The 27,927-nt window shown below is 37.2% G+C and overlaps 1 protein-coding gene across 4 annotated transcripts in view; it reads right to left on the bottom strand.

Moving 5' to 3' along the window:
• The window catches only part of LOC126297705 (protein unc-79 homolog), an 810,295-nt gene that overhangs the window by 603,046 nt on the left and 179,322 nt on the right, over positions 1-27,927 (bottom strand). For all 4 annotated transcript variants that reach the window (XM_049988834.1, XM_049988837.1, XM_049988836.1 and 1 more), the window contains exons 11-14: positions 22,645-22,821; positions 10,459-10,582; positions 10,226-10,379; positions 3,387-3,529 (exon numbers count right to left, since the gene is read on the bottom strand). In XM_049988834.1, the coding sequence (XP_049844791.1) occupies positions 3,387-3,529; positions 10,226-10,379; positions 10,459-10,582; positions 22,645-22,821 (598 nt within the window). The remainder of the gene's footprint in view (positions 1-3,386; positions 3,530-10,225; positions 10,380-10,458; positions 10,583-22,644; positions 22,822-27,927) is intronic.

The raw sequence follows: 27,927 nt of genomic DNA, 5'->3' as shown, positions 1-27,927 counted from the left end.
GCTTAAAGATGTTGAGGCGGGAACATCTGACCTGCATGACAAACAAAGAGTTGGACATCGTGCCACACCAACCACTGAGTTTCATAAGCAAAATGTTGACAGATTGATTCAGGATGGTTGTCGTATCACTCAGAGAGAAATTGCTAGCACAATCAGCATTTCACATAAATGTGTGGGTCACATTATTGCTTTGCTTGGCTATTGGACGACCTGTGCATGATGGGTACCCCGGATGCTGACTCCTGAAATGAAAGCGCATAGACTTGAAATTTGTGAGGAACTCCTCTTATGTTACAAAAATGAAGACACATAGTACTCACATCACAACAATCACCATAAACTGCTTTCATTCTCTGATGAATCTCCTTTGGGGTGACACCTTCTGCTGCCAAGAATTCAATGACTGCACATTGCTTAAATCACGTTGACCAACCGTCATTGCAGGGTTCCATATTTTATACTTTAACAATACAACCGTTCAATACTAAGGCTTCCCACCAACTGGAGCTGCAGAGAAGAGGCTATGGAACAAGCCAGTACCTGCCGCACACCAATGCTACCAACTGTTAAAGAGTTGGGAAGGTGGAGGCATTACTTTTCAGTCAACCCTTGTATACCGGTGTGTGAGAGACAGCATGATATAATCAAGTTTTGTATTTGAGGAGTTTGTCCACGCCTGGAGCACACTCTCCTTCAGCATGGCAAAGCCAGACCACACATATGAGTGCTGTGGCATCTGCAACAATCTGATGCTTTGGGTTCACTGTCATCAATCATCTTCCTTACAGTCCTAACTTGGATCCATCCAATTTTTAACTGTTTCCAAAATGTAAATAACAGCTTCTGGGCCTTTAATTTGGTAGTAATTAAGCAGTGGAAGCAGAGATGAGGGTGTGGCTCCATCAGCAAGGTCAAACATTCTACAGTGATGGTATCAACATACTAGTTTCTTATTGAGAGAATGTGTGCAATGCCAGGGTGACTATGTTAAGGAATAAAAACACAAATATGAAGATTAAGATGTAGAATGTTAATAACATTTGTTTTATTTTAAAAGGTTTAAGAGCTTTCACACAAAAAATTCTGAGGCATTATTTTTGACTATGTCCTCATAGACTGGTATTGGGCTTCATGGCTATCTTCAGTGGCACCCTGTAAATATCCTTATGTCACATCAGCAGTGTTTAGTACACTCTGCGCCTACTAGAATTGTCCATGTGACGTAAGGATACTTACAGTGTCATCAAAGATGGACATTAGGCCTGTCTCATACTAGTTCAACATAATAAATTTTAGAAGTAAATCCCATGCTCCTGATTTTGACTTTAAGGCATCATATGGTTCCAGAGGCCTATGCAAGCTACGTAGCACCATGTCTATAAAACATTCCGTGTAGATACACATTTTCCCAAATGATGGTTGTAGAAGGAGAGAGGGAGATGAGGGTGTGAAAAAGTTTTAATTGTATATATGATTTTACAAAATATCAAGACAGAATTGTTATTATAATTACTAACCCTTCAATTTATAGTATCACAAGATGCAACACCCAGCATAAATTTCTGTTGCATTTAGTAGCAGCAATGGGGACATAGTTTAAATGTAAGTAGCTGCTCATAAATAAAGTAGGAGAACTTACATCTTAACCTTATCTTATACAGTGCTTACCACACTAAACCTAATCATCTATGCTGGCATCCAAAATTAAAGCAATAAACTGGTGCTTCCCTGTCCTATGTCTAATTCATGATATAATCATACAAACTGTCAACCAGATGTTTGTACGGTCATATTCTGCATCGAAGATGACATTCTAGTCAATGGAGAACCATGCCAACGATGATGTCATGGCACTTCTGTAATAAGGTAGCGTCCACAATCACTGTGTATACAGTCACAGACATTGCTGTATGGCACAGAGAAGATGCCTACCAGACTGTCTGAGGTGGAGGGCCAGAAAAAGAAAGGAGGCAGAACAGTCAAAAACTGATGTGGCCCAACGGCTTAGCGTGAACTGTTTGTTGTTTCTCAGATGTGACAACAGTCTATACAGACTGAAACTGTGTCCTGAAGACCAGGGCACAGCCAACCAATTGTAATTTCTGAAGAGAGGACCATTATTTAGCTGTAAGGGCATGACAGTACTGCCTTAGTATTGCACAGCAACTGGCATGTGAGCTCACAGCATGCACTGGACATGCTGTATCAAGGCAAATGGTGTGCACAAGGCTTTGGCAGAGTGGCCTTTATTGTCAGATACCTGCTGTATGTCTACCTCTGACCCATCTCCACTGAAGGAATGTCTTAGAGTGGAGTTATCAACATGACACATGAGTGGTCAAACAGTGGGACAATGCTGTTTTTTCATATGAGACCCGATTTAGTTTGGAGAGTTATTCTTAATGTATTAACATCTGGAGAGCATGTGGAACATGATTTTGGGACCCAAACATTGTGGGAAGAGACTGATACTGAGAAGGATCCCTAATGGTGTTGGCAGGGATTATGTTGACCACATGAACCCCTATTAATGAAACTGTACAGGTGAATCGGCAAGGTTTAACTGCTTTGGGACATCATTTGTAGTTGTAAGGTGCTGTGGGCCCTGACTTTGTATTGATTGATGATAATGCTCCACTTTATAGAGCATGAGTGGTTGATGTTTTCTTGGAAATGGAAGATATTGCACACACAGTGTGTCCTGCTCACTCTTCAGATTTGAATCCCATAGAGCATGTCTGGGATGCACTAGGGAGGTGGCTTGCATCACATCAGCATTCATCAACCACTCTCCAAGACTGCGAGCAGCACTGCACGAAGAATAGGTGTCATTGCCTCAATATAAGATTGGTAACATCATTCACTGCATGCCCCATCATCATCAGGCTTGTGTTCCTGCCAGTGGTGGTCGCACCCCATATGGAGCACAGAACCCAGTTGTTGGAATGTGTATACAAATCCATTAAGTTGGAAAAAATGAAGAACATTTTTGTATAATGTTATGCATGTTGCAGTTGTTTACATTCTGTATTCTTTACAGTGGTTCTGCTTTACTGTCACCTACTTATGCTGTTTTGAGACAAAATAAATGCAACCTTACAAAATATCCATTTGTTGCTTTAATTTTGAACACCAGCGTACATCTATACATTGTTCAGAAAGAAATATTTTTCCATTTGTCTCAATATGAGTTCAAATTTCCTTGATTTTACTGTCATGGTTATTTATTGATGTACACATGGGAGAAAGTAAGTTCAAAATATTGTTTTTAAGCATAGCTGTCATAAAAATTACAAGTCAAAGATATTTAAATGCTCTTGTGCTAATACCTTATGATAAAACCATCTTTTGAATAATTAGTGCTGTTAATATTGATTTATCCTCACCTGGTTAAGAAGGATATCTAGCATCAGAATACAGCACGACAAATTTCGTTCTGCATCAGTCTCAAAATGCATGTGTCTCATGGCAGGTAATTCTTCATCAGAAAATCCAGATGTATTTCCAGACTCATCTTCCACAACTGGTGCTGTTAAAAGAATTATTCATTAAAAATGTTAACTAATATCATCTTTTGATGATTTTTGTCCTCTCTCTATAAAAAGGAAAGTAAGAAAAAGAGCAAATGAAGGAAAGTTAACTAATGGTTGGGATTTAGGAGAAGGTGTTCTGGTTTAAGGGAAACTGATGTTAATTTAAAGGTGTTCCGGTTTAAGGGAAACTGATGTTAATTTATCGGAATAAATTGTCAGTACCAGTTTCAAGCAATTAAAAATACAAATAGATAGATTTAGTAAAATACTGCAGACCTGATTACTGTATTACCTTCATTACCAATTCTATATTATTCACCAGCCATGGCTGGAAAGACAGTATCAATGGGAATGCATGCACAACTTACGCACAAAAAGTTGACATTGGTAATGCAACATCTCACACACTGGAAGTGCTATTCAATAGCAAAACTGGAAACAACAGCTGGAATTCTGGATCAATTTTGTATGAATGTGATAAAAGTTAAATATCATTAAATAAATGAAATGAAACTAATTTTTATGTTTAAATTGCTTGTTTTCTTAATATTTGTTACTACTCTTAATTAATTATAGTTGCAATTTACCTTGTTTCCTTCATCTAAAGTGTATACTTTTCAGTAGAACTGTGCTGCAAGGGTAACAATAGTTATCATGGAAAAATTAAATCTGAACAAAATTTCATTGTTAAGGCTATGTCACAGGAGTGCAGACATTTTATAGATGTGCTGAAAACATGTCTCAAGGGGGTCTGCTCTGCAATGAAAACAAAAGTCCTGTCTTCCTGTTGTGTGCATCAACTTCAATAGAGTTGGAGGTCAAAAAATATGTTAAATTAATTGTACTACAATGTAAATAAAATGAAGATACATGGAAACTTAAAAATAATAGCTGTATTATTGGGAACACAAATGGGATACATGAAGTAAGCATGTTTTCTTTGTGAGTAGGATAGTCAGTACCATAACTCTTAATATCTGAAAAAGGAATGGCCTGAGTGTGGGTGGAAAGTGTCAAATAAAACTGCAACATGAAATTCTGGATGCTCATGAAGATATACTACTTCCACCACTTCATACCTAACTTGGCTTAATAAAGCACTTCTGAAATGTTATGCATTAATCAAGCCAGGGTCTGCATATTTGACTGAACAGTTCCCTTTCATTTTATCTCTGAAGATAAAGGAATGTGTATTTGTAGACTCAAAATGCAGAGATCTTCTGGAACATGAACAGGTTGGAGTACACTTCACTACAGAAGGGAAGAGGGTTTTGGTATATCTCAAGAAGGTAATGGAAAAGTTTATCGAAACAAGAAATACTACAAATGAAAAGTGATTGACAGACAAAGAATATCAGACTGTATGGAGCAACATTTCACTTCTGGAAGGGTTTACAGAATGCTGTAGTGACATATTGGGTGAAGTTGGTGATATGTTCTCTAAAGCCATTTTGACTACAGAAGTGTAATATGAAACGAAAGGACTGCCTTCTATGTTGGCAGATTATTGCTGGTGGATGGTTTGAGACAAGGAATGCACTCAGTGCAAAATAAAAAATAAGGTGTATCATTTTATGGTGGCTAATGTGTGTCAATTCTGTGTTATGTTCATGTAGAATAAATGCTAGAAAGTGAATAAAATGGCATTACTGTGTAATATGTTGGTTTCATCCTTGATGTGATAGACATACTCACACAACAAAAAGTGGATGGTTCTTGAATACTTGTCAATGTGCCTTGAACTATACTAGTAATATTGTTGAGCTCTGTTTGTTTTGTATACTGTTGTACAGCAGTTATAATTGACAGCTAGTGACATGCAGGTCATTAGTTAACTTCCCATCTCCTGCAGATATTTATCATTTAACATGTGTAACTTTTTAAACGTTCTTTCACTTAATTACTGATATAATACTGGAATTTGCTATAACTATGTATGTGTATATTATTAGGAGCAATCTCTGCTGAGGAAGGCAGTTAAGTCTCATCTGAAGTTACATGTGTGCTCAATATACATGCTTTCAGTGTGAAGTGTCAGTTGTTGTTAGTGACCCTGCTCCCATTACTGGCATTTTATTCTGGATTCTATGTGATATTCTTGACTGGTAGGAACCCAAGTATGAATAGTACACTCCTCCTGTGGTTCACATTGTCAGGGTAGTAATGGATTAAAAAAGGTGGCGGTGAGTCAGATGGACATGAGGTAACCAACAGTGTTTTTGGGAGATGTTGACCAAGATCTGAAGAAATGTCCAAAGTGATTTTACCAAGTTGTTAAATACTTCTGGTGGAATGATGTATGATGTCTTACCAATGTCTACTTATACTTAGATACTGTAACACATCAATGGCTTGAAAACAACACAGAAAAGCTCAAGAGCTGGAACAAATTTCAGGTAGGGGAAAAATAAGACAAATGACAACCAGTCTATTTAACCATGCCACCACAACAAATTACTTTATCAAGTGGTGCTAGCACAATGAGGCAATGAAGCAGGGAAAAGTACACTGAAGCATGAAGTGTGGCAAAATTTTTTGGACATTTGGTTTCTTGTGTAATAGTTATGTTTATTTCATTCTTTTACCCAAGTGATAATAGTTCTTATGGTATCCATTCATGTACAGTACCACAAGCAACCACACTCAGTTGGTTTGCACACTGTCTAATGGAGCACTGCTGTATGCCACAGACATGGCTCACTCCAAAAACACAATTGTCACTCTCAGTGTAATAAAGTATGTAAATAATATAAATAAAAGGAAAATTATCAGTTTCTAGTGGAAAAACACTAAAAGGAAAATTGTCTAGGAAGCTGGTTTGGAACACATGCCAAAAAGAGGGGAAGTTGGCTACATTGAAGTAACACCAACAGAAATGAGTGTAATAATGCTGCATATGATTGCTATAATACTGTTGTATGACTGAGTTATTAGTGTAATGCACTAGAATGATACTATATTTCTTGTGAAGAGTACAGCACTGTCACTACCTTGACCTAGCCATAAAAAAGAACTGGAATAAAATAGATGTAAATGAAGCTAATGTTTTATTATCTTATTTCATGTCTGTTTTCAGAATTGAATCTGTAATCGTACTAACTAGTTTAAAAGTGGAAGTAATATCATAGTTTGACTTGTGATGAGCAGTCTGTGTACTTAATGAAGTGCCATGAACCAAATGAGCAATCCAATTGCAAGCAACTGGACACTGATGCAGTTTCTTGGAGACACACAATCAGCAGATACAATGTTGTTCATACAAAAGAGGTCTTGTTGGAAGACTTTATTCAACATATTTCCTACTACACAGAAACAAATACAGTCTCTCAAGAGCAAACCAAAGTCATTTGGTCTTAAGAACTCTAGAGGAAAATGTCTAAATAGGCCTCATGGTACTTCATGTATGGACAAAGATTTATACATTTCCAGTTTCCTTATGGGAGTTGTAACATTCATAGTCATACCTGCATACTGGGATTCTGTTAGGCTGAGTGCAGCACTTAAGTAATGTGCGAGCAGTGAGAGCAGGCAGAGTTTTATGACACTAGGCAGACAGTGGTTATGATGAGGTTGGCAGCACCGCTGGGCAGTGTGTGAATATTTTGGTGGCAGCAGATTTCATTGCCAAATATTCATGCAATGTTTGTTTTGACCAAAGGTTCATTGGATTGAACAATGGAATAAACAGAAAGCATGGAAGAAAATGGTGGCAAGTTTAAATATAGATAACACAGTTAGTGAAACATATGTAATTAATAAGATTAAGTAGAAGATGGTCATAAAGGGTCTGACAGTAATATAATGGAACTGATATTGTATATCCAGTAAAGAGCAACAGCCTATGGTATTATTTTGGTGTGTTTGTGTGGTGGATATTGATGTTGTTCATCTGTGGACTGATATTTTTGATGGCGGGAGGTGGGGGGGGGGGGGGGGGGGAGGGGCGGCATTGTTAAATTTTTATATGTTCATTCAGTGTGTGTAAATTTGACATAATTAATTTTCTGAATTAATTTTGGTGTTCAGAGGTGGTTTTTAATTTACCTTGACAGTTTATTGTGCAATAGTTAGTTCTGTTTTATTGTATTTATGTTAAAAGACAGCTGATATGTTGTTTCATCCATTTGTTTACATTTCATAGGTACTGTTTCAAGTGAAATGAAGTTTATTATGTGTGCATTGTTGTGGTTGGTGTTCTATCAGAGTACAGACACAGCTCACAGCTTTGAAATAAAAAAACTGCAGCCAAGTGTTTTGTTTTGGCACAACTATCTGCTACTTTCTCACAATGAATTTTGTGTTGTATGGGTTTGGCCTGCCAAGGGTGGCTTTTAGTAGCCTCATCTATGGGGAACACAGAGTATTTGATCAAATGCCTCACTGGGTTTCAGTTGTTTCTATGATAGAATGTGGTCTGGCTCGCAAGATGTGATGACATTACAGCAATGTTGGTTCCACTAAGACATTCACTATTGCAAGAAGAATCACAGCAACTTGTTTGTGACCTCGAATGATTCAATCTGTGAAGTGCTTTGATCATGTTATGTAAGTTGTCAATTGTGAGCAAGCTGCAGAGTACAGCTAAAGATTATTTTAAGACCTGAAAAGGGCACATTGTGCCAACATATTTGTTAAACTCATTGTTTTGTGTGTTTTATAAGCTCATTTGGAGCACAGGTACTGAGTCTCAAATTTAATGCAGTGTCCATTTATTAAAAAATGTTATTTTTGCATACAAAAGTTACCTTATCATACAAAAACAGACACATTCAAGTTTAGATTAATTTTTATGTATTATGTAAGTTTTGGTGTGAGAACCTGTCATTTCATTAATTTATGAAGTGTTACACAAGCATAATTTATGTGTGTTAGTTTTAAGATGAGAAGAATGCACTGCATATGCTGACCTTGCCAATACACAAAAAGTTACACTTTTATTTGTATATATTTTCATTAGTCAAAATTTTATAAGTCTCTTCAGGTGGGTCTAATAAAGTTTGGTGCTTCTTAACTTATCTTGTTCACTAAATGAGATTGAGTTGAGTGGAGGTATTGTAACATGTCAAGTTATATTTGTATGTTGGGATTCTATTTTGTTGAGTGCAATGTTTTAAGTCATGCATGTGCAGTGAGTGCGGACAGAGTTTGCAACACAAGCTGACTGGTGGCTGTACTGAAGCTGGGCAGGGTATTTTGCCTTCATGCTAGGTGAAATAGTTTTGTTATGATGTTAATAATTCTGAGGCAATGATGTCTTCTCCAACAGTGCTTCTTTCAGTGCTCTGTAAAATTCTTCTTGTGGTGTCATATCTCCCATTTCATCTCTGTCTTCTTCTTCATCATCTTCTTCTTTTTCTTCTTCTTCCCTTTCATAGTACTGGCCTTCCATTTTAGCTGTTAATATTCATACAGTTGCTTCTCTTTTCACCAAAAATGTCTTCAGTTGTGCTATAGGTAGCATAGACATATATGCCTATGAAATTTTATGCTTTCTGTCAATATTAATTTTTAGTTATCTGTAATACATTTTCCTCCTTTTGTCAATCAAACTCAGTATCTCATGTGTTAACCAAGGATTTGCACTGTGAATTACCATATTGCTTATTTTATGTTCTGCAGTCTTCACTATTTCATCTCTCAAAGCCATCCAATTATCTTCTATTGTATTCTTTCCCCTGTTTTGATCAGTTATTGCCTACTGCTCCCTTTCAATATCTCAATAACTAGTGGTTCTTTCAAGTAATCCAGTTCTCATCTCTTGTAATTCCAACAAATTTTCCAATATCATCAGTTTTAATATGCAGCTTGTTACAAATAAATTATGGCCTAAGTCCACATCTGCCCCTGTAAATGTTTTGCAGGTCATAATATCATTTCAAAATCTTTGTCTTACCACTACATAATTTGCCTGAAACCTACTGGTGTCTCCAGGTCCCTTCACATATAGAAATTTCTTTCATGATTTTAGACCAAATTTCTGCAGTGATTAAATTATGCTCCGTGTAAAATTCTACTCAGCAGCTTCTCCTTTCATTCATTTCCTCCAGTACATCTACTCCAATTACTTTTCTTCTCTTAATTTTCCTACTATCAAATTCCAGTCTCCAATCACAATTACATTTTGTCTCCCTTAACTATCTGAAAGTTTCTCTTATCTCATAATTTATGCTCTGATCTGTAGTATGCTAGATTTGTTTCTCCTAATGAGCTGTATGTCCTTGGTAAATATAATGACTGCAGTTTTCCTTGATTTTATCCATTCACAGTACCAACATAGCAAAGCTGCATGTATTAATGTTACAAGGTCAAAACAGTTAGCCATCCAGATTGTTGCTAACACAACTCTTTTGGAACTATAGCTTAGTCTGGCCTCTCTGAAGATAACCCCCCAGCCTCAACCAATGTAGTTTAACCTACTGTAGGATTTCTAATATTCTTGAGGCATTCAAGCCACCACACCACATCAAAGTCCATATTTTCACAGACAAGGTACAGATCTTGAAAGATGCAGCAACCACTCAAAGTCACAGAAAAATCTATGAGGAAATTTTAAAAACAAAGTATACAGCCCACTAATTACATAGAAAGTATATAGCTTGATAATCATGTTTAATATAAAAATATTGATACTGAACAGAGGTATTTATTAAAGATGTAATAAGTGTTTAAGTTTATCTCTGGCTACAACTTACAAATGCTACTGTGACGCCCTGTATCTCCATTTTTGTATGACTTCATCTGTTTGTCAGATTCTTCTTTAGTTCCTCCCTTCATGACCCTTACTCCATCAGAAAACATTGAGAACAGAAGATGCAGAGGTATGACAATTTCTAGCATTGTTAGAACCTGAATTGTAAGACAGAAAACATTACAAACAAAATTATTTAAATATATTTTGCACATAATACCAATGAAAAATAATTACCTGCAGCCAGTTCAATGCTTGCTCTTGAACCTGAGTTGATGTTTTCTTAAATCTAACTGATACAAATCGGTATAATTTCTTAGTATCAAATCCCAGAGGACTCATATCAGCATCCAACATTTTGCTGAAAATGAAAATAATGGTTGAAATGTTTACTTTTTTATGTAAATTAAACACATAAGATGTTGTAGCATGTAACTTATTGTTTATGTTTCTGACTTAATTAATCTGAATGCTAACATTAATATATTTGTATCAGTTACTCATAGTTTCATGTTGTCGTTGTGGTCTTCCATCCAGAGACTGGTTTGATGCAGCTCTCTGTGCTACTCTATCCTGTGCAAGCTTCTTCACCTCCAAGTACCTCCTGCTACTTACATCCTTCTGAATCTGCTTAGTGTATTCACATCTTGGTCTCCCTCTATGATTTTTACCCTCCCTGCTGCCCTCCAATACAAAATTGGTGATCCCTTGATGCCTCAGAACATGTCTATCAAGCGATCCTCTCTTCTAGTCAAGTTGTGCCACAAATTCCTCTTCTTCCCAATTCTGTTCAGTAGCTCCTCATTAGTTATGTGATCTACCCATACAATCTTCAGCATTCTTCTGTAGCACCACAATTTGAAAGCTTCTATTCTCTTCTTGTCTAAACTATTTATCGTCGATGTTTCACTTCTGTACATGGCTACACCCCATACAAAAACTTTCAGAAAAGACTTCCTCACACTTAAATCTATACTTGATGTTAACAAATTTCTCTTCTTCAGAAACGCTTTCCTTGTCATTGCCAATCTACCTTTTATATACTCTCGACATTGACCATCACCAGTTATTTTGCTCCCCTGATAGCAAAACTCGTCTACAACTTTAAGTGTCTCATTTTGTAATCTAATTCCCTCACATCATCTGATATAATTTGACTACATGCCATTATCCTCATTTTGCTTTTGTTGATGCTCATCTTATATCCTCCTTTCAAGAACTGTCCATTCCATTAAACTGTCCTTCCAGGTCATTTGCTGTCTCTGACAATTACAATGTCATCGGCAAACCTCACAGTTTTTATTTCTTCTCCATGGATTTTAATTCCTGCTCCAAATTTTTCTTTTGTTTCCTTTACTGCTTGCTCAATATACAGATTGAATAAAATTGGGGATAGGCTACAACTCTGTCTCACTCCCTTCCCAACCACTGCTTCCCTTTCATGCCCCTTGACTCTTTTGACTGCCATTTGGTTTCTGTACAAATTGTAAATATCTTTTCACTCCCTGTATATGACCCCTGCCACCTTCAGAATTTGAAAGAGAGTATTCCAGTCAACAATGTCAGAAGCTTTCTCTAAGTCTACAAACGCTAGAAACATAGGTTTGCTTTTTCTTAATTTATCTTCTAAGATAAGTCGTAGGGTCAGTATTGCCTCATGTGTTCCAAGATTTCTATGGAATTGAAACTGATCTTCCCTGAGGTCAGCTTCTATCAGTTCTTCCATTTGTCTGTAAAGAGTTCAGTGTTAGTATTTTGTAGTTGGGATGAATAAAACTGGTAGTTCAGTAATTTTCACATCTGTCAACATCTGCTTTCTTTGGGATTGGAATTATTATATTCTTCTTGAAGTCTGAGGGTATTTCACCTGTCTTATACATCTTCCTCACAGGATGGTAGAGCTTTGTCAGTGCTTGCACTCCGAAGGCTATCAGTAATTCTAATGGAATGTTGTCTACTCCCGGGGCCTTGTTTCAACTTAGGTCTTTCAGTGCTCTGTCAAACTCTTCACACAGTATCATATCTCCCATTTCATCTTCATCTATGACCTCTTCCATTTCCATATTATTGCCCTCCAGTACATCACATATGTATAGACCCTCTATACACTCCTTCCACATTTCTGCTTTCCTTTCTTTGCTTAGAACTGGTTTTCCATCTGAGCTCTTGATACACTTGCAAGTGGTTCTCTTTTCTCAAAAGGTCTCTTTAATTCTTCTGTAGCCAGTATCCATCTTACTGCTAGTGATATATACCTCTGAATCCTTACATTTGTCCTCTAGCCATCCCTGCTTAGCCATTTTTCACTTCCTATCGATCTCATTTCTGAGATGTTTGTATTCCTGCTTCCTTTCATTTTTGTATTTTCTCATTTCATCAGCTAAATTCAATATCTCTTCTGTAACTCAAGGATTTCTATTAGCCCTCATCTTTTTACCTACTTGATCCTTTGTTGCCTTCACTATTTCATCTCTGAAAGCTACCCATTCTTCTTCTAGTGTATTTCTTTCCCCCATTCTTCTCAATCATTCCCTAATGCTCTCTAACTCTCTACATACCCTGGTTCTTTCATTTTATCCAGGTCCCATCTTCTTAAATTCCCACATTTTTGCAGTTTCTTCAGTTTTAATCTAAAGTTCATAACCAATAGATTGTGTCAGAGTCCACATCTGAGCCTGGAAATGTCTTAAAATTTAAAACCTGGTTCCTAAATCTCTGTCTTAGCATTATATAATCAATCTGAAACCTTCCACTGTCTCTGGGTCTTTTACATGTATACAATGTTCCTTCATGATTCTTGAACCAAGTGTTATCTATGATTAAGTTACGCTCTATGCAAAATTCTACCAGGTGGCTTCCTCTTTCATTCCGTACCTCCAATCCATAGTCCCGACTACTTTCTCTTCTTTTCCTTTTCCTACTACTGAATTCCAGTCCCCAATGACTATTAATTTTTTTTCTTCCTTCATTCTCTTGATAATTTCTTTCATCTCATCATATATTGTAGTATTCATTGAAACAAGAAAAACGACTCCAATAAACATGTGTCCAGGAATTCACACTATTTGTGATTCAAACACTTGGCTATATTAGGAGCTGAAAGACATTTGGTTGAGGTAGTGAGCACAGTCATCTCATTATTCATTATCATCAGTTTGAACAGTGTGTTTTGATGACTTTCTGCATCACAGTACAATCGGCACACATCAGTCTCAGAAGGGACACGTACACCTAAAGGGTTACTGACTTTGCTCATTTTTGCTCAGTTGTAGTACATACTGAGATGGAAGAAATGCTGCTGTAGTACAATGCTGTTCTCAAATGTGGTTATGAAGCTGTTGATTATATATATATATATGATGATGTAAATGAAATAGAAAGAAACTTCCACTTGGGAAATCCAAGACTTACCAAGCGGGAAAGTGCCGGTAGATAGGCACAATAAATAAAACACTCACACAGAATTTCTAGCTTTTGCAACCGACGGTTGCTTCTTCAGGAAAGAGGGAAGGAGAGGGAAAGACGAAAGGATGTGGGTTTTAAGGGAGAGGGTAAGGAGTCATTCCAATACCGGGAGTGGAAAAACTTACCTTAGGGGGAAAAAAGGACAGGTGTACACTCGCACACACACACATGTCCATCCGCACATACACAGACACAAGCAGACATTTGTAAAGGCAAAGAGTTTGGGCACAGATGTCAGTCAAGGCGGAATTACAGAGGCAAAGAAGTTGTTGAAAGACAGGTGTGGTACGAGCGGCGGAAATTTGAAATTAGCGGAGGTTGAGGCCTGGCGGATATCGAGAAGAGAGGATATACTGAAGGGCGAGTTCCCATCTCCAGAGTTCGGATAGGTTGGTGTTGGTGGGAAGTATCCAGATAACCCGGATGGTGTAACACTGTGCCAAGATGTGCTGGCCGTGCACCAAGGCATGTTTAGCCACAGGGTGATCCTCATTACCAACAAACACTGTCTGCCGGTGTCCATTCATGTGAATGGACAGTTTGTTGCTGGTCATTCCCACATAGAAAGCGTCACAGTGTAGGCAGGTCAGTTGGTAAATCAAGTGGGTGCTTTCACACGGGGCTCTTCCTTTGATCGTGTACACCTTCCGGTTTACAGGACTGGAGTAGGTGGTGGTAACCCACCAACAGGCAACAGTACCTCCATTATGACGGCTGCCACCCATTCCATATCAAACGGTCCCTTCCCTACAGCCTACGCCTTCGTGGCAAACGAATCTGCTCCAGTCCTGAATCCCTGAAGCATCACACCAACAACCTGAAAACAGCTATCGCATCCCGCAACTACCCTCCCGACCTGGTACAGAAGCAAATAACCATAGCCACTTCCTCATCCCCTCAAACCCAGAACCTCTCACAGAAGAACCCTAAAAGTGCCCCACTTGTGACAGGATACTTCCCGGGACTGGATCAGACTCTGAATGTGGCTCTCCAACAGGGATACGACTTCCTAAAATCCTGCCCCGAAATGAGATCCATCCTTCATGAAATCCTCCCCACTCCACCAAGAGTGTCTTTCCACCATCCACCTAACCTTCGTAACCTCTTGGTTCATCCATATGAAATCCCCAAACCACCTTCCCTACCCTCTGGCTCCTATCCTTGTAACCACCCCCGGTGTAAAACGTGTCCTATGCACCCTCCCACCACCACATCTTGGCACAGTGTTACACCATCCGGGTTATCTGGATACTTCCCACCAACACCAGCCTATCCGAACTCCGGAGATGAGAACTCGCCCTTCAGTATATCCTCTCTTCTCGATATCTGCCAGGCCTCAACCTCCGCTAATTTCAAGTTGCCGCCGCTCATACCACACCTGTCTTTCAACAACTTATTTGCCTCTGTACTTCCGCCTCGACTGACATCTGTGCCCAAACTACTTTGCCTTTATAAATGTCTGCTTGTGTCTGTGTATGTGGGGATGGACATGTGTGTGTGTGCGAGTGTAGACCTGTCCTTTTTTCCCCCTAAGGTAAGTCTTTCCACTCCCGGGATTTGAATGACTCCTTACCCTCTCCCTATATTTCTGGAAAGCATTTGACTCAGTATGACACTTATGCTTATTGTCAAAAGTATGATCATATGGGGTACCAACTGAAATTTTTGACTGGATTGAGAAACTTTTTGTAGGGAGGATGCCGCATGTTATCTTGGATGGAGAGTCATTATCAGATGTAGAAGTAACTTTGGATGTGCCCTAGGGAAGTGTGTTGGGACCCTTGCTGTTCATGTTGTATGTAACTGACCTTGCAGACAATATTAATAGCAAAATCAGGCTTTTTGTAGATGATGCAGTTATGTATAATGAAGTAATAACTGAAAGTAGCTGCATAAATATTCAGTCAGATCTGGATAAGATTTCAAAGCAGCAGGAAATTGGCAAATTGCTTCAAAGTTCAGAAATATAAAATTTTGCACTTCACACAATGAAAAAACTTAGTACCCTATGACTATAATATCATTGAGTCACTATTGGAATTGGCCAAATCATACAAATACCTGGATGTAACATTTTTTAGGGATATGAAATGGAATGATCACATATGCTCAGTTGTGGGTGAAGCATGTGGTAGACTTCATTTTATTGGTAGATTTGCACTCAACCACCAAAGCAGATTGCTTAATAATCACTTGTGTGACCAGTTAATCTGTGGGAGAGTGTCACAGAGATACTGAAGGGACTGAACTGGAAGACTCTTGAAGACAGATATAAACTATCCTGAGAAAGTCTGTTAACAAAGTTTCAAGAACCAGTTTTAAATGAATACTCTAGGAATATATTACAACCCCCTACTTATCACTCTCACAGGAATCACGAAGACAAGATTAGAATTGTTACTTTATGCACAGAGGCATTCACACAATCATTTTTCCTGCATGGCATACATGAATGGAACAGAAAGAAACCCTAATAACTGGTACAATCGGATCTACACTCTGCTATGCACCTCAAGGTGGTTTCCAGATTATAGACATGGGTGTAGATGTAGATTTAGATATAGACATACACCATATTTGTAATGTGTGCATGAATGTATTGATGATTAAATGTTCATTTCACCTTGGTTCCTTATTACACTCCATGACAAATGTTCCAGAGTCAATATAATTATTATTATTGTTTCTTCCTGAAGAAATGTGATTCATTGTATTGATACAAGAATTTGGTAGAAGATTAGAAATTTGAAAAAAAGATAGTGATGATATTCAAATATAGTACATGAAGATGTTTAGTCTAATGCATTAGCCAGTTATAGTAATGCTGCTGATTGACATCTGATGTTCTCATATGATACTCAGCAGACTCATAAGACTCTGACCTGCTGATTTCTTGAAAATGCTTGTTGGGTGCATCATACTAGAGCAGTGTGCATTACATCTAGATACATGTTCCAGTTATTGGGTGTCTTCTTCCCTTGTGATCATTAGGTTGTCTGCAGTCACTAGTGTGGTATTGTAATATCAGTCATAATAGTGTGTGTTATTGCAGAGTAAAATTACCCACAACTGCGGGTATGTATCACTGTGTCTGATCTATTTACATAAATGACTTTATGCTTATGTTTACTGTTACTGTTCTGTCTTTACATAAAAATAGTTCAATACATCTTCTTTTCCCTTTTTACATCACTTATTTCCATTGGGAGTCAGCTACTTCAGAGATATTGTGGATATGATTTTCTGCTGTGGATTAGCAAATTAAAGTAGTCTGTAAGTTCATGCCATCTATTCTGTAAAGTATTGATGTGCAGTATACCATCTGATAAACTGTTCAGCCTTCTTTTACCATGTCTTAGGGTGACAGATTCCTTATCACACCAATATATGAACAGTGCAACACCTTACTCTATTTGCCTGCTTGAAATGGAGTCGCATGTGCCACATTTACTGAAAAAATCCTGGAATCAGTAATTTATTATTAGCAGCAGTGAAAAATTTGAGTCACTCTCTTTCTTGCCAGTACTTCATGAACAATTACTGTATCCATACAAACTTCAGCATGTCCAAGCTCTAAAGCCCATGGAAGATTACAGTTGTTATTTGGAACGTTTATTACATGTGTTTATGAATAGTGTAGCTATGGGACACCATTAAACTGTGCCTTCTGTAGTAGTTGTGTGATGGAAACCAAATGAATGTCATTTAGGTTTCAGGATAAAATTTTTATTATGTGGATTTCAATGAGATGATTGTTATTCAATGATTAAAAACCAACCTTTGCTCTTTCTGTAAGACCAATCAAAAACAGCACCTAAAATCACTTACTAGGCCCATGAGGGCTACAGATTTTATCTTGAGTGTTTCTTATTTCACTCATTTTGAATCTGTGACATAGATTCAACACTCCTGTATGTGGGCTTAGTAATTCATAGTGTTTTTTCCACCTTTAATGGAGACAAAATTATGAACATTAGTTTTGTTGCAGAAAATTCATGAAACTAAGTTCCACTTACTCTACAAATGATATAGCATTTTTTTTTCATTTTGAAACTGTAATATCATTATACATTGAAGAAACTTGATATAGAATCATGAATAATGATGTGGTTGCCCTTTTGGTTGTCATGATAAGTACCATATTTTAAAGACATTATTGACATATTAATAATAGATTTTTCATTCAACAAATTGTTAATAAATACAAATGTTTGTCCAACTGTTAAGTCTCTATTTCTAAACAAATTGGAAAGAACTCCAAATATTCTCAACTTGCTAGAAATGAAATATATTAATAAATACTATTTATTCATAGAAACATGAGCTTTTCATGCTTTCATTCTCTTCTGAAATTCTGTTAGATATCATATGACTATGGCAGCAGGAGAATTCTCAGTATAAGCAATTACAATTAGGACTGAGAATAGAGGATCTGTTTGTAAGGAGACTGGAAGTATTTTTAAATACCTGTAGTTGAAGATGCTTGAGGCATCTTTGTTTCATGTTATATTGTTTTATATCCATCTATAAGAGGGTGACATGGACTGTAAAATGTTATATATAGTATACTATGGTTTCATTAGTCCTGGGTACAGGAACAGCTTTGCCTGTTTCTTCTCAAAAACACAATATTACTGAGTGATTTCCTCAGTACAGGTATACAATTTTTTAGTTTGATCTTACAGGACATTTAAGCAGTTAAAGAGCTTAAAACAACAGGTAGTAGTGCAAATAATTCCAAAACAGAAACATGACATAAATTTATTCACTGTTCTTATTTTTTATATATGCAGTTGTTTGCAAAGCAATAATTTTGCCACAAAGAGCACTAGAACCTGCACAATGCTTACACAGAAATGAGCACATGGCATCTGCTGAAGGAAAGTGTGTGCATCACATAACTGGAGCAGTGCAATATGCTACCACTAGTATTTACATATCCAAAGCGTGCTGTCACCAGTATTCACTTATACAAAGCATGTTCCCATAGTGCAGATCTACAGTCTGCAGTGAAAGTGAGAATGCTGACAATAGTTTCCCGAATGAAGGTAGTACTAGAATAATGCTTTCAAGATCTAGTGTCTATGCGGAAACCAGATGACAGGATCACTAGGTCAAGATTCATTTTTTAAGCAACTCAATGGAGGTTATAGAGTAATTTTAGGAAAATTACTCTATAGTTAGGAGAGTGACATAGATTAATGTGGTTTACCCAGGTCACATGTTTATGTATAACCCATTGTAATAATTGATAAATGAGGATACAAATGCACTTGTTAGTTTTTCTCATAGTATTTCTCATTGTGTCCTAATATTTAGACAGCAGATATCTGTACATACATACATATTATAAAGGCTAATGCCTTGCTGATGCAGCCATTCTCTTCTGTCATTGGCCATTCATTTCAGTGCCATGTAATTGTCACAGCCTATCCTCTCGTCCATGTCTTCCAAATACTTCTTTTTAGCCATCCTCTTACTTTCTTTCCTGACACTTTGCCTTCAAGAATGTTATTGACTGAAGTATTGTATGACATGTCCATCAAATTTTATTTTTCTCTTAACCATCTCCTTGAATAACATACTCTCTTCATTGATTACCCTTAAGACGTCTAGGTTGGTTTTTCTTTCCATTCAGCTAATTGTTGCCATTTTCCACTATATCCATATTCCAGCAGCTTCAAGTCAGTTCCTTTCCAGTTTACTCATAGTTCTACTTTCACTCCCATATAGCAGCGTACTCCATACAGATGATTTTGCAAAGAACTTTGTGAGTCTTTATTCATGTTTTTACTAGTTAAAATGTTTCCTTAATCAGTAATGCCTGTTTCACCAATGCAGTCCTTCTCTCGAGTTCCATTAAGGACCTATTGTCCTTTGTCAGGGCACTACCGAGATAACTGTTGTTTTACCTGATTAGTTCTGATCTCATAAATTTTCAATTGGTTTTAACTTCTTCCATATTTTTTATAGTACCATTACTTTCATTTTCCATTTGTTCACTTAATTTAAGAGTATCTGGTAGGATGTACAGCATTCCATTCATGTCTTTTTTGGACTCTGAAACTATTATGATGTCATCAGTAAATCTGATACAATGTATCCTTCCACCATTGAATTTTATTCCCCTTCATTCATGATATGAGTCGCTTCCTCAATGAGTATGAGGGGGTGTTCAAAACAAAAGGGATGAAGCAACACTGTGAGTATATTTGAAGTCTTTATACAAAGTTGATCACAAAAGTCTGATCACAGCTATCCCACTGTTTCATAAGATGAAGGATTACATGTTCACAGAATTCATGTGGCTGTGACAGGAGCCAGTCTTCTTCTGTATCCTTCAGTTTGCCATCTGAGTCGAATTTCTTCACTTCAAGATGTTTTTATAGTAGACCAAACAAACAGGGTGATATGTCCAGGCTGTGGGGTGGGATGCTTAAGCTGCTTCCACTTGAACTTGGCCCATTACACTTTATGTGGCCTTGGAGATCTGTGGACACACATTATTGTGGACCAGAATCACTCCCTCCATGAAGAGCCCTGGCTGTTTGCTCTTGATGGACATTTGTAGGCTATGGAGTGTCTCACAATACACATCATTGTTAATAGTATTTCCATGCTTAAGGAATTCAATGAATATTGGACATCAGGTGTTGAAAAAGATGGTGAGCATCACCTTGCCTGCTGAGAGCACAGCTTTGAATTTTTTAGGGGGAGGTGATGATGCATGCTTCCGTCACTTGCTGTTTCGCTTTGTATCTAGCTTACAATGATGACACAGCTCTCATCACCAGTGACAATCTGCTCCAGTAATGCAGGTCTTCATGATATCAGAATAGGTGTTACAGTGCTAGTGCCATATGCAGTTCCTTTTATGGTTTACTGAGCTCCTTTGGAACCCACTGTGTGCACATCTTCAGGTAACCCAATTTGTCATACACAATTGACCACTTTGTTCCAACACTGGTCCCCACTATCACTGTCAGCATTAGCATTGTGACACACTGATCACCTCTCACCAAGTCATTCAGTTTATTGATGAGTTCAGCTGTGTTTACCATGCTTGCATGATGTGGTCTCGGGTCATCACTCAGACACTCCTAGCCTTCATGAAGATGGACACTCCACTTTCTCACTGAATTGTCAGACACATAGTCTCCCCAGTATACAACCATCATCTGGTGATGAATATTCGTTAGTTTAACTTCTTCCACGGTCAGAAATTGGATAACACCTCACTGCTCTGCAGTCCTTGAAGTTTGCAATGTGAATGTCATGATGTCCTCACATGCACTGACACATCAAACAGACACAACACACAGTTCCTATTTTTCATGTGCCCCATGAGCCCATGCACATGCACAACTATGCTGGACACTACATTTGCATCACTAAATGTCTCACTACATTATCCCAAAATAGGATATGCAAATTTCAATTGATCTGGTTGTTAGAATGTTTTGTAACCTTGCTTTTCAACACTCCTTATACAAAGATAGGGGATATCCTTATCTAACTATTTTTCTATTTCTGGAATCTTCCTCTACCATATTGATGTTTATTTTTGTGCTTTGGTTCTGATAAATTTGTTTAATCATTCTTCTACCCTTCTAGTGCAGCCCTACTTTCTTCATAGCTCTAAAGAGTTGCTCACAGTTCACATAGTCAAAAGTTTTTTCTGTGCCATTGAAGGTAAAATAAGTCCATAAATTCACATCCATCCTTCCCTGCAATACCATGTGCAAGAACAAAATTGCTTCTCTTATTCCTCTGCCTTCTCTAAATCCAAATTGGTCTTTTCTCAGATACTTACAGACCTTTCCCTTTATCAATTTATGAAAGCTGCACACTGCATTTGCATCCATCCCCTTCCATCTCAACTTGTCCCAACTTGAAGTGGATGACTTTTGAAGACAGACATAAACTATTCCTAGAAATTCTATTAATGAAGTTTGAAGAAATGGCATTACTTATGACTCTAGGAATATACTACAAAACCCTACATATTGCTCACATAGGGATTGTGAGGATAATATTACAATAATTACTGCATGCACAGAGGCATTCAAACAAGCATTCTTCCCATGCTCCACATGTGAGTGGAATGTGAAGAAACCCTAATAACTGGTATAATGGGACATACCCTCTGCTATGCACCTCATGGTGGTTCACAGAGTATAGATGTAGATGCTGATGCAGAGTGTTTTGGAGGCATGGAAAAACATCAACAGTGTTCAACAAGGTGGTCAGAAGCAGTCTGAAAAGCTTTTAATGGTGTTGCAGAGTAGGTTGTGCTGATAAATAACTGTTAAGGAAAAAATTGAATATGATGTGCTGTTTGTGAGTTAAGTAGCATCAAAGTTAGCCAATCAGGCCATTGAATATGGAAATTGAAGATACAATTTAATAGTGTCTGTTGTTCTCTTAGTGTAGATGATAGCACACGAGACTGCTCAGCCTTTGGCTTGGGTTTGAGACTTGCTAGTATCCCATGTCTAATTTTTGTATTGCTCTTTTGTTCAGTTTTAGGAAACCAAACAAATAAGAAATTTGGCAACACAATCTCTGGCAGGCCACTTGAATTTGTGCATGCAATGGCCTGGCTGGCTAACTCCAATGCTAATTAACTCAGAAACAGGACAACACATTGAATTCTTTTCTTAACAATTATTTCTCAGGACAACTACCCTGCAACACCATTACTAGCTTTTCAGACTGTTTCTGACCACTTTGTATAATTGGTGCAGTCGGGTGCCTTTCCTATCTTGGTAATGGATCTGCATTGTGTGAAGTCTTCTGGTTTGATTCCTCTTTCATAGAAGTCATTTATTATTCAAAATAGTGTATGATAAATTTCTTCAGTTATATTTAACAAGCAGTACATCCCCAAAATATCTGACTTACTACGAAGTTTGTCTCTCTAGCATGGTATGTGTAGTATAATGTTAAAACAGTTACCTTAGCAGCATTTTTAATTCTGGTAGTTCTTTTCCTGGGACATCATTTACCATAGCTTCCATCCAGTGTGGCATAATATAATCCCAAATTTCTATGGTAATAACTTCATATGGGACAAGACAGAATAACCTATTTAAACCATCCTTCAGATGAGCTGTACGTGACACAAGCGTGTCCCTGTAAAATACATGCAAATGACAAAAAAAGGTAAATAACTATAACTGTAAAGCTAAAATGGAGTAACTTAATTTTACTTTAAATGAAAACAAAATATTCTTGTTGGATATAGATGCTCAACACTAAGATCATCAGTATATAACTTAGCAGTATATAATATATGCTTCATGTAAATTCAAAGCACTAGAATGGAGTCAGTATGGTGCTGTAGCTGCTCTATCCCTATGAATTTTTTTATAAAATAAAAAATAAAAATAAACAGTAGTGTGTTTGAAGAACCAAAGATTTATTATAAATACACAATCACTTAGTTGTAGCACAGACAGAGCCATAAAGGTGTAAATGGAGAACAAATGCAGCCACAGCAAGTCACTCTTTCCATAACCTACAGTTCCTTGTGACAGTTCCAGTGGTGTGCAAGTGACTACAGATGACTCTTGACAAAATAACACTGAATAATACCCAGAGGCAAAGCCCAGCAGGAAATACCAGTCACTGAAAGAGGAATATTTAGAACAGCAGTGTGCACAATGTTCTGGCAATACTGCCCAGCAAAGAATTGATTTGCACTATCCCCAGTTTAGTCATACCATGAAACTGTATGAGTCATCAGAAACAATACCACTGGCATCAACTAAGTGGTGTGCCCATGAAATTTGGAGTTGAGCAGTTTTCATAGGCTCAACATCCAATTCAGTATCCGGTGATACAGCATTTTGCCCACATGACATTGGTGTGTATGGCCATTAGCACCCATACCTTTGGTTCTGTGGAGCCCCATTATTGTTCAGCCGGTGCGGACCTTTGTTGTGCACTGACAGTATTCTCTTGATATTTGTTTCATTGGTAAGGGTTAATGATATCTCAGTATAGCTATTAACTTAATGTGGGAAGTTGATGGCCAAATTGATGACATTGTCTTAGGGGATCTGCTGATTGTGCATGTCTCATGTGGCATGCGAATGAGTAGCAATGGATGAGGTAACACCTGAAAATGTGCTGGTCGATTCTAGTATGAGTGGTGTGCAAGTAGAGTATGCCTCTGGTTGGTAATGGTGCACGGCAGTCTGGTATTGACCTATGTCAGTGGTACAATTTTTATGATGACTAAGAAGGTACAGAGAACTTTCATATGTTCTTGATGTGAGATGGAGGAATTGGTGGTTGATATAACCACAGTGGGGCATTGCAAACAGTGCACACTGCTGAGCCCTGTAAGCATGAGGCTGTCTTCTAAGGCATTTACTGTGACTGCAGATGACCCTAGGCACTTCCCAAAGATTCTAGCCCATTCTGCTGAGCCAGGTCAAAGGGAATAGGCAATGTAGGTACCAGCATGATGGTGGCATAGGTAGCAGGAATAGCAGTGTAAAGGATACCAGCTATGAAGGATCTCTGCTTGGCTTCTGTCACCGGCTAATGCACAATTGTATGTACATAAAAATATAATGAGCTCTGATTGTGAGGAAGTGAAGTTGGATATTATTTTAGACACATGAATTTATATAATGCACACAAGTCATTCTGCCTCATCATTAGTTTGAAGATGAAACTGAGTTGATCTTGAGTGGATTATTTCACTTTGTCCTGGAAAGTTTTTGAACTGTTGTGGTTCAAACTGAGACCTGTTACAAATGTAAACTGCCATGATCACAATATTGTGATCAAGATGATTCAAAATTTATGATAAATATTATAAGTCACTGTGTTCCTCACATCTGATGATATCTCACAAATAAACAGAAATATGCCAGGAAAGCAATTACTAGCTGAAAAAATATGTCTTGCATTTCGAAGAAGAGTGAAGAAAAAAGTATAAGTGACAAACAAATGGAGATTAAGAAGTGCTTTAGACGAGTTCCAAGCTGTGCCATCAGCTAAACGCAAATTACCAAATTGTTTAAACCAATTAGGCAAGAAACAATCAATCCAGTTGTCAGCCAATAAAAATTATAAAATGGTTTAAACCAAAGAAGAGAGATGTGGATGAAGTGAAACTTATACAAGCTCCAGAAGTTAACTCACCCTCTGATTGCCACCAGCGAACAGAAGCCACACACAAGAAAGATACAGAAATTTTTTTAGGGTAAGTGCTATATTAGAAATGCTATTAGATAACATTCAGTCACTCACAAATAACATTTCCATGTTAAAAGCACTACTCCAGTATGCAGTAAACATAGCCATAATTTGCATTACTGAACATTGGATACGAAATGATGAAGTAAAATTTACCTCAATCTCAGGATATAGATTAACAATTCATTTTAGCTGAGAGTTTTCCAAACGTAGTGGCTCTGCTATCTTTGAGAAAGAACAAATAAAGTTCTGTGATGTCAGTAAAAGTTATTTTGACTCAATTGAAAAATACTTTGAACTTTCCATTACCAAACTGCCAGAGCTTAATTTCATAGTTATTAACATATATATAGCACCAAGTGGAAACCTGTCAGCCTTCATGAATAAACTAGAGGTTCTGCTGGACAAGATCAGTACACTAAATATGAAGATAGTGCTTTGTGGGGATTTCAATATTGATTTTTCAAAAGACAGCAGCAGCAGAGATGCTTTGATAAATCTGACCAACACATTCAATATGATCCCCACAATATACTGTCCAACAAGATTAACAGAATGCACAAATTCCATTATTGACCAAATATTCATCTCAGAAACAACTTACAGATTCACAAGCAGAGTACTGAGCATGGGTTATAGTGATCATGAGGCACAGCTGCTGTGTATAGAAATGCCAACAAGTAGTAGCAGTTCCAGAAAAGTAGTTGAAAAAAGAGCCTTTTCTGAAGATAACATTAGAATTTTTAATCTCTTACTGGCAAAGGAAAACTGGGAAAGCATCGCCACTCAGAACAATGTTCATAGCATGTACATGAGTTTTCAGAGCATCTTTCTTCACTATTTTAATGTAGCATTTCGAAAAGAAGTAAAAACAGTAAAACCTAACAATAATAAGCATTGGGTAACTAAAGGCATAAAAATTTCCAGTGAGAGAAACAAATTTCTGCCGTACTCTTGTAAGAAATATAGAGTAACCCAAGAATTCACAGATTATTCAAAAGCCTACAAAAGAATCTATGGTAGAGTAATCAAAGAGGCAAAAATTATGTGGAATGACAATTTGATAAGAAACTCATCTAACAAAATGAGATCCACATGGAGAGTTATAAAGAAAGAAACTTGTAGTTCAGTGCCAAAGAAAAAGAATGTATCATTAACACTAGAAGGCTCAAAAGTCACAGACCCAAATTCAGTTGTGGAAAAATTCAATGAATACTTCACCTCACTAGCTGAAGACCTCATTCAAGTTCACCAGTCCCAAGTTTCTCCAGCAAGTCAGTGATCTCAACTGCTTCTACGTATGTGTATGAAACAAACCTCAATGAAATTATAAGTAAAATTAAATCATTAAGCAATAAAATGTCAAGTGGTCTTGATGAAGTACCTGATTTCATATTAAAATGCTCACCACATAGCAAACCCCTTGGCAAAAATTTTCAACCTCTCCTTAAAAACTGGTGTATTTCCAGATACTTTTAAAATAGCAAAAGTTTCACCACTGCTAAAAAAAAGGTTCTTCTGAAAAAATATCAAACTACCGACCTGTGTCACAGTTAAGTTCCTTCTCAAAAATTCTAGAAAAACTCTTCTATGGCAGGCTTTTAAGTTTCATAAATAAATATGCACCTCTTACAGTAAAACAACATGGTTTTAGAAAGTCTAATTCTACACAGACAGAAATTTTCGAATTCTTAGACTGCATTTTAAAATCCCTTGATCAACATAAATTATCTGCAGGTATTTTTCTAGATCTATCGAAAGCCTTCAACATCCTGGACCATAACATTCTACTCGAAAAATTAGAAAGACGAGGAGTAAGAGGTGTAACACATAGCTGGTTGTGTGCATAGCTAAAAAACTGCACGCAGAAAGTATCACTTCAGTATGAATTCAACAAAATCAATAAAACAAGAAACAACTACTGTCTTTCTAGGGAATTACCAATAAAATATGGTGTACCACAGGGCTCAATATTAGGTTCACTACTCTTCTTGATTTATGTGGGCGACTTAGTTGAATATATGAGTCCCACAGAAACTATCCTGTTTGCCGATGACACCAGCATACTGCTCACTGGATCCAGTCCAGAAACTTTGTGGTACACAGTAGAAAGTTCTATGAAAAGACTTTCTGAGTGGTTCACAAAAAACAAACTCATTATAAATACTGAAAAAACTGTGTGTGTCAATTTTCATTTAATTCCTCCAACTAACCAAATGTCTATTCAAGCCCAATTAAAAAATGTTCTCCTAGAAAATGTGTCACCAAATTCTTGGGTCTTTGGGTTCAGCAAGACTTAAAGTGGGACACACATATAAATAACTTGTGTAGAAAACTATCATCTAAGAATTTTAAAAGCTACAACAAGCAAAACAACAGTACTGCAGGTATACTATGCACAGTTCCAGTCACTAATCCGATATGGGATCATTTTCTGGGGATACTCAACTCACAGTGTAAAGGTTTTTAGAATTCAAAAAAGAGCTTTAAGAATAATTTGTGGCCTTAAAAAAATGGAGTCCTGTAAATCCCATTTTACTGAGCTTGATGTTCTAAATGTTCCAAGTTTATTCATTTATGAAACTATCTTGTTCACTAGGGACTACCTCCTGAAAACAGGCAAACTGCTACAGAACCAAAGTGTACACAACTATAGTACCAGAAGGGAATCAAATATACATCAAAAATATCACAGAACAACCACCTATCAGAGGAGCATAATTAACATTGGTGTAATACTACACAATAAGATACCAGAGGAAATAAAAAATACTACTCATCCAATATTTAAAACTAAACTAAAGGCATTTCTAATAAAGCACTGTTTCTATTCTGTCAGAGAATTTCTGAATAAGAAACAAAATTATTTGTAATAGGTACCTAATTTTAATTGCTAATACTATGTATTACTGTAACTTATCTTTGACCTGTCCAACATCAATTGTACAATTTGTGCTATATGATGAAACTGGACCAATAAAAAATCAATCAATCAATAAGACACAAGTGTCTGTAGTGGTCCATTAA

Source organism: Schistocerca gregaria, chromosome X (assembly GCF_023897955.1).
Source record: "Schistocerca gregaria isolate iqSchGreg1 chromosome X, iqSchGreg1.2, whole genome shotgun sequence".
Lineage (NCBI taxonomy): Eukaryota > Metazoa > Arthropoda > Insecta > Orthoptera > Acrididae > Schistocerca > Schistocerca gregaria.
This window is presented reverse-complemented; position numbering and strand designations above follow the sequence as displayed.